The sequence below is a fragment of the Pan troglodytes genome, chromosome 5 (assembly GCF_028858775.2).
Source record: "Pan troglodytes isolate AG18354 chromosome 5, NHGRI_mPanTro3-v2.0_pri, whole genome shotgun sequence".
NCBI lineage: Eukaryota > Metazoa > Chordata > Mammalia > Primates > Hominidae > Pan > Pan troglodytes.
The window spans coordinates 60,043,605-60,058,324 of record NC_072403.2 but is presented as its reverse complement, the minus strand read 5'-3'; the positions used below and the strand labels follow the sequence as shown (position 1 = coordinate 60,058,324).

The window sequence follows — 14,720 nt, the reverse complement described above, 5'->3', positions numbered from 1 at the left end:
AACATGTCTTACATACAATCATTTTCCACTATTTATTTCACTCTTGGGTAGTATTAATATAAACACAGGGCTAATGCTATGAAATAGAAACCAAAATTATTGAATTAAATAAATATATCAGTAGAAGAGATTTTTTTTAATGTGATATGCTTACTTGATAATAATCTCTTCACAAACCTACCTATATCTCGAGGGCATTTTGAGATTAAAACTTAATTTAAAACTTGGTTAAGAAATGCCTTGAACTCCTTAGAGAAAAGGACTTAAGTAAATGCAGAGAAATTATTATAAAAGTCATTCAAAGCAATGCTTTGTAGTTTTGCCACTACAGAACACAAACAACAGGATTATTTTATTGGGCAAAAAGTAAGTTTTTTTTATTACATTCACAATGAGTTGTTTTACTATATCTTATTTTATAAAATCATTATATATATATATACACATATATATATTTGCCACTTTGAAATAATTTCTTAAAATATTAAACCAAGAACTTACATGTGTGTAAAATACACACCTACACATGTATATATAGTCCAACACCTAAAATCTATATTTTATATACTATACTGAGTGAAACTATATATGAGAATGTTTAAAACATTCATTTCCATATATTACTCTAAATAAACAAATATATCATTTTAAATACTAAAATAATTGTAGTAATATTTCCATATCTAAAGTGGGAAGTCATTCAACCTCATTATGTTATTGCAGTGCTTGTTTCCATGGCAACTCCTTCAACTTCACTGTGTTAGTAACCATAGATTCACAGCCCTGGAAGGACTTGGAAAGTACGCAATAGAATGCTCTCACTTTCAATTAAGAAATTGAAATCCAGACTCCCGGACTTTTGACTTACCCACTGTCAGACCACTAGTTAATGTCAGAGCAGGAAGTATAAGGTGGGTCTTCTGATACTCATCCCAGATTCTTTCAACTATACTATATTGCCCCCCCACACACACACTGTTCTAAACCAATTGACACTAATGCACACACATATTCAAACACATGCCATATACACACTATATGTATAAACACCAGTATACCCAAGTGGATTGAGTGAATCAAGCTATTTTAAAAGTCAAACAACGCTTTTTATGATTTCTCAGTATTACAAATAAATATATTGTAATTATTTTTATTGGGATAATAATGACAAGATGATTTGTTGGCTGTGGCTATAGGATACCAAAACAATTTCTTTAAAAGGGGATTATCAGTTAATGTTTCAAACTGTTTTACTAGAAATTTCCATCATTTTAGTGAAGATATCTATTATTCAGGAATTTACAATTTTAGACAATAAACAGCCAAAGATATTAAGAAAATCTTTGGCCGGGCACGATGGCTCACGCCTGTAATCCCAGCACTTTGGGAGGTCGAGGCGGGTGGATCACGAGGTCAGGAGATCGAGACCATCCTGGCTTAAATGGTGAAACCCCATCTCTACTAAAAATACAAAAAATTAGCCGGGCTCGGTGGCGGGCGCCTGTAATCCCAGCTACTCGGGAGGCTGAGGCAGGAGAATGGCGTGAACCCGGGAGGCGGAGCTTGCCGTGAGCCGAGATCGCACCACTGCACTCCAGCCTGGCCGACAGAGCGAGACTCCGTCTCAAAAAAAAAAAAAAAAGGAAAATCTTTGACCAGTAATATCTCGGAAACTTATTTCATGACTTCAATTTGGTAACCACTGTAAGAATAAGAAATACAAAACTCTATAAGATAAAATAATTCTCTCATTTAATCAAATTTTATCTTCAAATAACAGATTTTAGAGTCTGGATCTGTGCTGCCCAATGTAGTCCCCACTGTTGAGCTCTTGTGACTAGGCAGAATTGAGATTTGCTGTAAATGTAAAATATGCAATAGTTCAAAGACTTTTCCCAAAAAAAGTAATGTAAAAATATCTCGATTTTTATACCGCTTATCCATTGAAATGATAATATTTATATAACATTAAATAAAATATTTTATGAAAATTAACATTACCTGTTCCATTTTACTTTTTTAATATGGCTACTAGAAGTTTTAAAATTACATATGTGGCTTACATTTGTCATTCACGTTGTATTTCTATTGCTAAGAACTGATCTAGACCATTTGCATGCTAATTCTCCTGTGTGACATATCTATTTCTTATTTCCTCAAATCCAAAAACTATCCTACTCAATCATGACCTTCTCCTTAAACTCTTTTTAGATCTCTTCCTTTAAAGAGTGTGCTCTCTTCTCTAAATTCTAATGGCATCTTTCATCTGACCTCACAATCTCTTCTAATGCCTCTACTTGGATGTAAGTTACTAGCAAGTAAGGTCTATGTATAGTTTTACGTATGTTTGTCACCTGCAAAACAACCACCATGGAGCTTTTGGAAAATATCACTAAAATTTTATTAGACAAGTAAGTGAATAAAAATATATATAGTAAATGTATTCTTTTTTTCACTTTTACTCAGGTAAAGCCCTCTTAAGAGATCAGAATTTGCAGTAGATCTGTGACTTAGAAGATACATACCAGCTGACTCTCAGATACTGTAGAAGATGGTGAGGAGAGATTTGCCTGCAAAACATAAACATGGCATTTATTAGTGAAACTCATAATTTATTAAAATATTTATGTGTTTAAGTATTTTGAAGTTTGTTTATTATTATATGTCCATGATAGGATTTCGAAAAGTATAAAGAAAAGGAAAAATATCCTTATGCCACCAAAGAAATGATTTTTAATATTTTTGGTACATTGCCATAAATATTTGTCCTATGTATTTTTATTCAGCCTACATAATAGTGAATATGATGTTTATATGCTGCTTTTCTCTCCCATTTTCTTAACATAAGCATTATATCATGACATCAAAACTTCTTCAAGGTTACCTAACATTTCATTCTTTGTATTCTTCACATTTTAATCAAACATACCAGCATTGTTGCTATTTCTATTTATTTAAAGCAAATTGAAACAAATAACAGATATTTCTTTAAAGTATTGTTATATAAAAAGAAAAGCATAACAAAGTTTTTATGATTTGAGAATAAAAATGACTTGGTTTTTAGAATTGTTTAAATTAAAGAGCAGATTAATATTGTTTCTTTGTCATTGGCTCCTATATTTCAACCCTTTCATCTGGATTTAGTTTCTTTCATTTTTAAAAATGTTATCTCATTGTCGTAAGAACATTTAACATGAAATCTGTAATTTGAACATGTTTGTAAGTGCATAATACAGTATTGTTGGCTATAGGTGCAATGTTGTATGGCAAATGTCTAGAATTTATTCATCTTGTTTAACTGAAACTTCATGTTGATTAGTAACTTCCCATTTCCCCCTGCTCCCTAGTTTCCTTCTTACTAAAGTAAAGGTTTTTGTGGTTTTTTCAGACCTTACTGTCTTGGATGTTATCTGAAAATGTTTTTATCATGTTCTCATTCTTGAGTGACAGTCCAACTGGACGCAGAATTCCAGGGTAGTAGCATTTCTGTCTTTTGCAGATGCTGTCCCACAGACTCTGGCTTTTGTTGTTGTTGGCATAAATGTTGTAACTTGGAGGATCTTCTGTCTTCAAATTTGATTAACATTTAAAGTTTACCTCCGTGATATTCTGTAATTTCACTATGATGTGCCTTGGTGTAGATTTCTTTTTCTTGTGTTTTGGGGGTCTTGGTATGTTCCTTTATTCTGAGTATGCATATCTTCTGAAAACTCCTACATGACTATCTCTTCAAATGCTGCCTTTCTCCCATTATATCTAAGCTCTTGTTATTGATCTTCTATTAAATATATAGTAATGTGCCACACAATGATGTTTCAGTTGATGATGGACCTCATGTATGACAGGGGTCCCATAAGACTATAGTGGAGCTAAAAATATTCCTGTCACCTAGTGAGTCTTAATTATCTTGACTCTGTGTAGGCCTAAGCTAATGTGTATGTTTGTGCCTTGGTGTTTAACAAAAAAACCTTAAAGAGTATAATAAATAAAAAATAAAAATTTGAAATAGAAAAAACTTATAGAATAAGAGTGTAAAAAATATTTTTGTACAGCTGTAAAATGCATTTGTGTTTCAAGCTACATGTTCCTACAAAAGAGTCAAAAAGTTTTAAAAATTAAAAAGTTTATAAAATAAAAAACCTACAGTAAGCTAAGGTTAATTTATTGTTGAAGAAAGAAAAAACATAAACTTAATGTAGCTAAGAGTCTACAGTAGTGTACAGTAATAACCTTAGTTCTTCACATTCACTCACCGCTAACTCATTGATTCACCCAGAGAAACCTCCAGTCCTGCAGGCTCCATTCATGGCAAGTGCACTATACAGATGTACCACTTTTTATCTTTTACACTGTATTTTTACCATGCCTTTTCTATGTTTAGATACATAAATACTATTAGTGGGCTATACCATCTAGGTTAATGTATATACATTTTTTTTATTTGAGACAGAATCTCCCTCTGTCACCAGGCTGGATTGCAGTGGTGCAATCTCGGCTCACTGCAAACTCCGCCTCCCAGTTTCAAGTGATTCCGCTGGCTCAGCCTCCGGAATACCTGGGACTACAGGCGCGTGCCACCACACCTAGCTAATTTTTTTATATTTTTTAAATTAGAGATGGGGTTTCACCATGTTGGCCAGGATGGTCTTGGTATATACACTTTGATGCTCACATAATGATGAAATCACCAAGTGATGTGTTTTTCAGACCGTCTCCCTATAGTTAAGCAAAGCATGACTGTATTTTGGGCCTTCTGAAATCCTCTCCCATTTATCTCAAACTCGTTTTTATATTTTTGTCACTTTATACTGTATTCTGGATGGTTTTTGCATATAAGCCTGATAGTTAACTTATTTTTCTTTAACTGCATGTTAGTATGTTTAACATGACAATTGAAGTTAACATCTTAATAATTGACTTTTCACTTCTAGAAGTTTTACTTGGTTCTTTTTCAAAGCTTGTCTTATAATATCTATAACACGTTATAATGTTTAATGTTTTAAATATATTTATATGATATTTTTCCAGATTTGTTATAGTCCCCCCTCGTTAAATACCATGTTGCTTGTATTTGCTGATTCTCTGTCATGTCCCTCCCTCATGATGTTCTTTAGTTATTTTGTGTGCTTTTTAATTTTCTATTTTGAGTAATTTTGGTAATTTGGATTTCTTTAGATATCCAAGAAGCCCTGGTTTAGAAACCATCCCTGCAGTACATTTGCCCTCATGGGGGTCTTAGGAGTTGCACAGGTTCTGGACCAGTTACCATTTTATTGCCTCATCCTGATTTTCCTAAATCTCTAGATGGCAGATCCCCACATTTTCACATAATCCCCACATTATCATAGGTTTGGAGTCCTGTTTTCTCATGGGTGACTTTTTCTTATCACCCAATAAGGGTGTAGGGTAGGGATTATTTTTTAAATTATCTTTTTTCTTTTTCATGCTTCATGGTCAATATGGCCTTGTAGGTTATAGAATTATGCAATAGATTCCCATATAGGTCTTAAACTTGTTACACAGTGAAAGTTAGAACCTAAGCTCTCGGGTCCTGGCACCTAGGGTCTGATGTACACATGTTCTACAAGAACTTTAGGTTCTTTTTAGTATTCTAACCTTGATATGGTCAGGCTTTGTGTCCCCACCCAAATCGTATCTTGAATTATAATCCACATAATCCCCACATGTTGAGGGCAGGAACTGGTGGGAAGTGATTGGATCATGAGGGCAGTTCCCCCATGCTGATCTCATGATGGAGAGTGAGTTCTCACAAAAGCTGATGGTTTTATAAGGGGTTGTTTGCCCTTTGCCTACACTTCTCTCTCTCGCTGCCATGTGAAGAAAGTCCTTGCTTCTCCTTCATTTTCTCCCATGATCCTGAGGCTTCCCAAGCCATGCAGAACTGCGAGTCAATTAAACCTCTTTTCTTTATAAATTACCCAGTCTCAGACAGTTCTTTATAGCAGTATGAAAATGGGCTAATACAAACTTGGAAGTCCCACTTCATTTATGGCATCCAGGGATTACTTATGTTTTATCGAGCATTTCTGCATTTACATGGGAGGCTAAATTTTCACACCAGCTTAGCCTTCCATTTTGACAGGAACCGGTCAGCATACAGATGAATTATTATAAATATGCTTGGCTAAAATACAATAAGTTATGTTCCTAAAATATTTCTATTTTTGAAATTGCAAATATTTCAGAGCTTATTTTGATGTATAATTATTGTTTTAATCTCTGAGAGATCAACAATAACTGAAAACTGAAAGCCTCATGGTTCCATGTTATCACCAAGTATATAGGAGTATGAATCACCAAACAATGATGAGGCACCTGAAGTCCTTTGTACACAGTGTCTAACATTGTTTGTTTTCTGGGTTTTGACTCATGTCATTCTTTACAGGTACCACTGCTTGCTGCCATTCCTGGTTGCTTGATGGCAGTAGGGTGTCTTGGCTAAGTGCTCCCCTTCTCTAATTGCTGTGGGCCAGGTTAGTGTGCACTGAGGTTTAGGAAAATTGCCCTTCAGAATATCCATCATGGTGTTTTTGTCAGTTCACCTAAGGTTTCATTATTAACCTCATAATGGAATATAGGTAATAATAATGATTTCTTCTAAAATCTTAGGTTTTATACCATTTAACAATTTTTTCTTATTGCAATAATGAAAGCATTCTCTATTGTTCCCCTAAGTTAAATGAATAGCTTCTGTGAAATATGCTGAATTAAATGCATCATAACTGAAAAAAAAAAGGCTAAATTTCTACCTCAATAATTATAGGAAAGAAGTTACACATTAACAATAAAGTTTTACTTTACAATTTGTATTACTAATATTTTTTAGTATATTGTACTAAATAATACCAAATTATTATCATGGGGAAAAGAGAGAAAAGGCTCAAACATATTAATTAAATTAGGAAAAAAATCTAAATATCTTTTTATCCAATCTCTATAAATCCCCCAAATTCCTTCATTGGGAATCATGACATAATAAGATGCTTTAGACACCCCCAGACATTTTTATTTCATCCAGTATTATGAACTCCGTATCACTGCTATCAGAAACTTCCCAAAGAAAGTGCAAAATTAAATGTAAACCACAAAGTGGAGTGGATATGCATAATACTAATACAGATTTGTCCTTAGCAAAGAGGAAGAATAGTGACTTATATGTTTTATCACTAAAGTAACCAGGTTTTTTCAATGAACCCAATTACGTCCAATCCTTTGAGAAGCCACCCTGTGCATGTCTAATACAGGTTAATGCTGTTTATTAGAAGTTATAGCTATAATTATGTCATCAATATTGTAGCAATTATTTTCCAAAATGTGAGGAGAGACTGTGTGGTGAACTAAGCAGATGATGGGAAAAGGTTGCTACATTTGAACACCTGCATCACCTGAATAAAGGTGGAGAAGAAACTTGAAGTACCTAAAAATAAATTTGAAATTGGATTTGAACAACATTAAAATTTTGATCATTCATATCGCTCCAGTTTTACACCAACTGGGAAGAGTAACATTTGAGATTAGTATAAGAATGGCTCTTGTGTGAAATAAAAATTTGTAATCCATATTCTACAGCCTTTGACATTGTTTTAATCATATAAGAAAAAATAATGAGAGAAAGAGAGAGATGGGCTTTAGCCATTACTGCATCCTTCAAAAAAAGAAACTTAAAAAACTAATAGAGCAGTCAAAAAGTTATGAAGGTAAAAAAAATTTATTTCAAAAAAATAAATAATTAAGTTATATAGAAACTAAAAGAGTTAAAGACCAAGTAAAGGTAAGGATTTGAAATTCATTGAAAGATAAATTCCTACACAAGGCACCACTTGCCCCAAGCCAGCTTTGGAGAAACCTTTTCATCTCCCAAAGACTTGATGCCAAAGGCAAACAAAGAACAGCCAAGCTCCTTATCCATCATCTAGATTTTCCATTCCTTGCAATCTGCAGCATTTCACATTCATGACAGGTATCCTTTTGGTCGGCATCACTCTAACAGACACCACCTTGGGGGCCTGGGGCAAAAATCAAGTTGCATTAGATAAAAAGTGTTAAACAATTGCCTTTTCTTTCTGTACTCTGGTACTCTACTTTTAGCATCCTTTTTTTGCCTTTCAGTAGTCATGTCCCTTCCACCTGAATATAATGTCAGGTTTGATACCGTTAAGATGCTTCTTTTCCCTTTTTCTCTGTTGACTCTAACTGTCCTGAATCTTCCTTTCTCAAAGTTCAAGAGCTCTAATCCATGATAATGTGCTAATTGAATTATGTTATTTCTCCCCCTCAAGACTGATGTACAGGTAAGCAGAAAGACAACACTCAAAATAAGAATTGGGCACTTAGTTATTACTGAGTGCTAAGCTTGGCATTGAGGACATATAAAATTATAAAATGATAAAGACTCTTTCTTACTGTTAACCTGGAGAGTGTTCTTATTGTTTGTACATAAGGCACTGGTCAAAATAATGAATCCATGTTGAAAATGTTAGACGCCAAGGCCATGAGATAAATTATGACACATCATGCCTTCCTTACTTTGAACTGCTTATTCTTACTATCGATGGAACTTACCCTGTCTAAGAGTCAGAGGTTGCAGTGAGTAACGATCGCGCCACTGCACTCCAGCCTGGTAACAGAGAGAGACTCTGTCTCAAAACAAACAAACAAACAAAAAAAAAAACTTACCCTGTCTAAATATCTCACTAAAGACCATTTCTAAGTTAGTAATACACCCCCCATAATATCTAATATAAAGAGTAGATATAGAAATTGTTTTAAGTTTGATTCTTTAAGATAGGGAATGATGATTCTAACTTGTCATGAACATAGTTGGTAGACGGAACAAGTGGGCATAGGTGATCAGTAAAAGTCATAGTTTATATGTACAAATAGGGAAATAAAAGATCAGATCAAGCAGAAGTTTGTCTGAAATAAGGCACCTTCCCATTTGATGAAATCTAAAATGGCAAGGAAAAGGATACAAGGCAGAAGGTTTGTCTCATTCAATCTCTTCTCTGCCTCCTCATCTAGCAGAATGCAGAAATATTTCTGAACAAATATAAAATGAAATAAGTAATGATCAGTCTAGTGGAATTTCTTGCTTAAATTGTTGCCAGTTCTCCCTAAAACTCATCAAATCTCTGGCATCATCCTACCTTGAAGCAGATCTGGACCTGATTTGGATTAATTCACCTCTCGTCCTAAGATCTATGACTGCATTATTGCACATCACCTCTGAAACACTCCAGCATAGCAACGTTTCCAAGCATAACAACAAGAAGAGTGTGTGAGCTGGCGAAATTGGGATGACCTTTATTTGAATATCTGTATATATAGTGGAAAATATTATTAATAAAGTTTGACACATTCTTCAATATACTCTGATATTTTAGAAGGAATATGCTTCCATTGTAATGACATTTTTCTGTCTCTCAAGCTCATTAAAATGAGATCTTACCTGTATGCTATCTAATATTTAATAATTCCATCTCAGATATTTCCTCTGCACTCAAAAGTAATTTATAAAATGTAGAGGATTTATAAAATAAGTTGTTATCAATAGAATGTGATTCCAACTAAGAGTTTTTTGATGCATTAGTAATAGGACCAAATACTACCCTATTTTCAGAGGTTATTCTTTATTAAGAAAGCATACTATGGTTTTGAATTATATAAATGTGATGAATTTATACTGGTGGTTAGTAAAAAATGATAAACATTTAGAAGGGCACATATAATGCAAAGACAAAAAATTCCCTCTACAAAGTTCATAGAATGAAAATAGAATGAAATAGAAGGTTAATAGATAATTCATCCCTGAGGGGTGGAGCAAGATGGTAGAATAAAAACTTACAGTGTTCGTACCTCCCGCAGGAACACCACATTTTAGCAACTATCTACACATAGAAAACCACCCTCTCAAGAACCAAATTAGGTGAGCAATCATAGTACCTAGTTTTCATATTGCTGAAAGAGGCATTGAAGGGGGTTGGAGAGACAGTCTTGAATTGTTAATGTCACCCTTCCCCCCACTCCCCAGTAGTGACCATGCAGCACAGAGAGTCTGTGCACTTGGGAAAGGAAGAGCACAGCAACTGGGGGACATTACATTGAACTCAGTGCTGCCTTGTAACAGCAGAACGCAAAACTATGTTGGGCTCAGCCAGTGCCCACAGAGGGAGAGAGCATTTGGAGTAGGCCTATACAGAGGGGAACTGCCCATCCCAGCAGTTGGAAGTTGACTCTCTTGGCAAGGCTCACCACCATAGGCAAAAGTGCTCTGGGATTCTAGGCAAACGGAGGAAAGTCTAGGACATAAGGACTGCAATTCCTAGGCAACTCCTAGTACTGCACTGAGCTCAGAGCCAGTAGACTAGGGTGGTACATGACCTAGGGAGACACCAGCTGGCATGGCAAAGGGTGTACTTGTGCTATTTCTTCCCCAACTCCAGACAGTGCTGCTCGCAGCAACAAAAGTGACTCCTTGCTTCTGCTTAAGGAGAGGAGAATGAAGAGTAAAGAGGACTTTGTCTTACATCCTGGAAATCAGCTCATCCACAATTGGATAGAGCACTAGGCAGAGCTATGATGCCCCCATTACAGGCCCTGGTTCATGATGTTTCTAGGCATATCCTGGGCAAAAAGAGAACCCGCTGCCTTGAAGGGAAAGACCAGTCCTGGCAGGACTCATCACTTGCTGACTAAAGAGCCGTTGGGTACTGAATAACCAGCAATGATACCCAGGTAGTACACCATGGGCCTTAGGCTCTGAGATGGGCTGACTTCAGGTATGATTCATCACGTTCTCAGCTGTGGTGGCTATAGTGACAGACTCCTTCTGTCTGAGAAAAGCATAGGGAAAAGTAAAGGGAACTTTGTCTTGCACCTTAGGTACCAGCTTGATCACAGGGAGGTAGAGCAACAAACAGGCTTTTGAGGTCCCTGAATCCAGGCATAGGCTCTTAGACATCATTTCTGGACCAGCCCTGGGCCAGAAGGGAGCCCATTGCCCTGAAGGGTGAGTCCCTGGCCTGGAAGTATTTCCCACACGCTGACTAAAGAGCCCTTGGGCTTTTAGTGAACATCAGTGGTGGCCCAGCAGACCACCGCCCCAGCCCATGTGCTGGTGGTGGTGGTGGCCACAGGGAGAGGCTCTTTTGCCTGTGGAAAGGGGAGGGAAGAGCAGAAAGAACTTTGTATTGTGGCTTGAGTGCTAGCTTAGCTTCAGAGAAATAGAACATCAGGTAAATTTCTAAGGTTTTTGACTCTAAACCCTGTCTCCCAGACAACATTTGTGGAACCGCGGAGGGCCTGGGGGAACTTGCCACAGGGGTGCATGCATCTCACCCCCAGTTCCAGGCAGCTCAGTACAGAGAGAGAGACTTCATTTCTCTGAGAGAAAGTAAGGGAAGAAACCAAAAGTCTCTGCCTGATAATTCAAAGACAGGCATAAGCAAGCTCAGACTGTCCAGACTACAAAAAATACCTAACTCTTCAATGTTGAGACACTGACAAACATCCACAAGCATCAAGATCATCCAGAAAAACATAACCTCATAAAACAAACTAAATAAGGCACCAGAAACCAATCATGGAAGAACAGGGATATGTGACCTCTCAGACAGAGAATTCAAAATAGCTGTGTTGAGACTACTCAAAGAAATTCAAGATAACACAGAGAAGGAATTTAGAATTCCATTAGATAAATTTAACAAAGAGATTGAAATAATTAAAACAAAATCAAGCAGAAATACTGGAGCTGCAAAATGCAATTGGCATACTGCAGAATGCATCAGAGTCCTTTAATAGCAGAACTGACCAAGAAGAAGAAAGAATTAATAAGCTCAAAGGCAGGTAATTTGAAAATGTGCAAAGTCAGAGGAGACAAAAAAGAATAAAAAACAATGAAGCACACCTTCCATATTTAGAAAATAGCCTCAAAAGGGCAAATCAAAGAGTTATTGGCCTTGAAGATGAGGTAGAGAAAGAAACAAGGGTAGGAGATAGGAGTAGAAAGTTTGTTCAAAGGTACAATAACAGAAAATTTCCCAAACCTAGAGAAAGATATCAATATTCAAGTACAGGAAGGCTATAGAACACCAGGAAGATTTAACCCAAGGAAGATGACCTCAAGGCATTTAATAATCAAGTTCCCAAAAGTAAAGGATAAAGAAAGGATCCTAAAAGTAGAAAGAGAAAAGAAACAAATAACACACAATGGAGCTCCAATATGTCTGGCAGCAGACTTTTCAGTGGAAACATTACAGGCCAGGAGATAGTCACATGGCATATTTAAAGTGCTGAAGGAAAAACAAACAAACAACAACAACAAAAAGTTTACCCAAGAATAGTATATCTGGTGAAAATATCCTCCAAGCATGAAAGAGAAATAAAGACCTTCCCAGAAAACAAAAGCTGAGGGATTTCATTAACACCAGACCTGTCTACAAGAAATGCAAAAGAGGGCTCTTCAATTTGAAAGAAAAGACTGTTAATGAGCAGGAAGAAATCATCAGAAGATACAAAACTCACTGGTAATAGTAGGCACACAGAAAAACACAGAATATTATAACACTGTAATTGTGGTATGTAAACTGCTTTTAAGTAGAAAGACTAAATGATGAACCAGTCAAAAATAATAATTACAACTTTTTAAGACATAGTATAATAAGACATAAAAAAACAACAAAAAGTTAAAAAGCAGGGACATGAAGTTAAAGCGTAGGGTTTTTATTAGTTTTCTTTTTGCATGTTTGTTTATGCAATTAGTGTCAAGTGTTGTCATCAGTTTAAAATAATGAATAAGATAGTATTTACAAGCCTCATGGTAACCTCAAATTAAAAACCATACAACAGATACACAAAAAATAAAAAAGCAAAAAATTAAAGCATACCACCAGAGAAAATCACATTCACGAAAAGAAAGACAGGAAAAAGGAAAAGAAAAAAGAGAATACCACAAAACAACCAGAAAACTAATAACAAAAGGGCAGGGGTAAGTCCCTACTTATCAATAATATCATTCAATGTGTGAGAACTAAGCTGTCCAATCAAAAGTCATAGAGTGGCTGAATGGATGAAAAACAACCCAATCACCTGTTGCCTACAGGAAACACACTTAGCCTATAAACATACTCACAGAGTGAAAATAAAGGGATGGAAAAAAGATATATTCCATGCCAGTGAAAACCAAAATAGAGCACAAGTAGCTATACTTAGATCAGACACAATAGATACCAACACAAAAACTGTAAGAAGAGACAAAGAATGTCATTATATAATGATAAAAGGGTCAGTTCAGCAAAAGGCTATAATGGTTGCAAACTTACATGCAGCCAACACTGGAGCACCCAGATATATAAAGCAAATACTATTAGAGCTAAAGAGAGACATAGACCTCAATGCAGTAATAGCTGGAGACTTCAACACCCCAATTTAGTATTGGACAGATCTCCCAGACAGAAAATCAACAGAGAAACATCAGACTTAATCTGCACTATAGACCAAATGGACCTAATAGATATTTACAGAACATTTTATCCAACAGCTATACATGCTTCAACACATGCTTCTCCTTAGCACATGGATCATTCTCAAGGATAGACCGAATGTTAGGTCACAAAACAAGTCTTAAAACATTCAAAAAATTAAAATAATATCAAGCATCTTCTCTGACCACCAGGAGATGAAGCTAGAAATCAATAACAACAGGAAATTTGGTAACTATACGAACACATGGAAATTAAACAATATGCTCCTGAATGACCAGTGGGTCAATGAAGAAATTAAGAAAGAAATTGACAGATTTCTTTAAATGAATGATAATGGAAATGCGAAATACCAAAACCTACAGGATATAGCAAAGCAGTAAAATTTATAGCTGTAAGTGCCTACATAAAAACAAACTTTGAATAACCTAATAAAACACCTTAAACAACTAGAAAGTCAAGAGCAAACCAAACCCAAAATTAGTAGAAGAAAAATAATAAATATCAGAGCAGAAATAAATAAATTTGAAACAAAGAAAGCAATTCAAAAGATCAATGAAACAAAAAGGTGGTTTTTGAAAAGAAAGAAAATTGGCAAATCTTTAGGCAGACTAATAAAGAAAACAAGGGAAGAAACATGAATAAAATCAGAGATGAAAACGAAAACATTACAACTGAAACTACAGAATTTTTTTCCTTATGTACTTTTTTATTATTTTATTTTATTTTAAGTTTCAAGATACATGTGCAGGACATGCAGATTAGTTCCCCATGTAAATGTGTGCTTTGGTGGTTTCTACACCTATCAACCCATCACTTAGGCATTAAGCCCCACATGCATTAGCTGTTTATCCTGATGCTCTCCCTCTCCCTACCCTCCTGAGAGGCCCCAATGTGTGTTGTTCTCCTCCACCCCGCCCGTGTCTATGTGTTCTTATTGTTCAGGTCCCACTTATAAGTGAGAATATGTGGTGTTTGGTTTTCTGTTCCTGTATTAGTTTGTTGAGACTAATGGCTTCCAGCTCCATCCATGTTCCCGCAAAAGACATGATCTTTTTCCTTTATATGGCTACATAGTATTCCATGGTGTATATGTACCACATTTTCTTCATCCAGTCTCTCATTGATGGGCATTTGGGTTGATTCCATCTTTTTGCTATTGTGAATAGTGCTGCAATTAACATACACTTGCATATGTCTTTATAACAGAATGACTTATAT

At 35.7% G+C, this 14,720-nt stretch overlaps 1 protein-coding gene and 2 long non-coding RNA genes across 21 annotated transcripts in view; 1 reads left to right on the top strand and 2 right to left on the bottom strand.

Annotated features, from left to right (window-relative positions):
• The window catches only part of MLIP (muscular LMNA interacting protein), a 247,356-nt gene that overhangs the window by 72,280 nt on the left and 160,356 nt on the right, over window positions 1-14,720 (bottom strand). For all 19 annotated transcript variants that reach the window (XM_009451465.4, XM_001156657.5, XM_009451483.4 and 16 more), the window contains one exon: window positions 2,526-2,570. In XM_009451465.4, coding sequence (XP_009449740.4) covers window positions 2,526-2,570 — 45 coding nt within the window. The remainder of the gene's footprint in view (window positions 1-2,525; window positions 2,571-14,720) is intronic.
• Window positions 764-2,639, top strand: LOC129144265 (uncharacterized). The gene is made up of 2 exons (XR_008548532.1): window positions 764-911; window positions 2,467-2,639. It is a non-coding gene; the product is annotated as an uncharacterized LOC129144265 (long non-coding RNA).
• Window positions 1,741-2,515, bottom strand: LOC107975172 (uncharacterized). Its single transcript, XR_001718477.1, has 2 exons — window positions 2,002-2,515; window positions 1,741-1,857 (listed from the first exon to the last, which is right to left on the bottom strand). It is a non-coding gene; the product is annotated as an uncharacterized LOC107975172 (long non-coding RNA).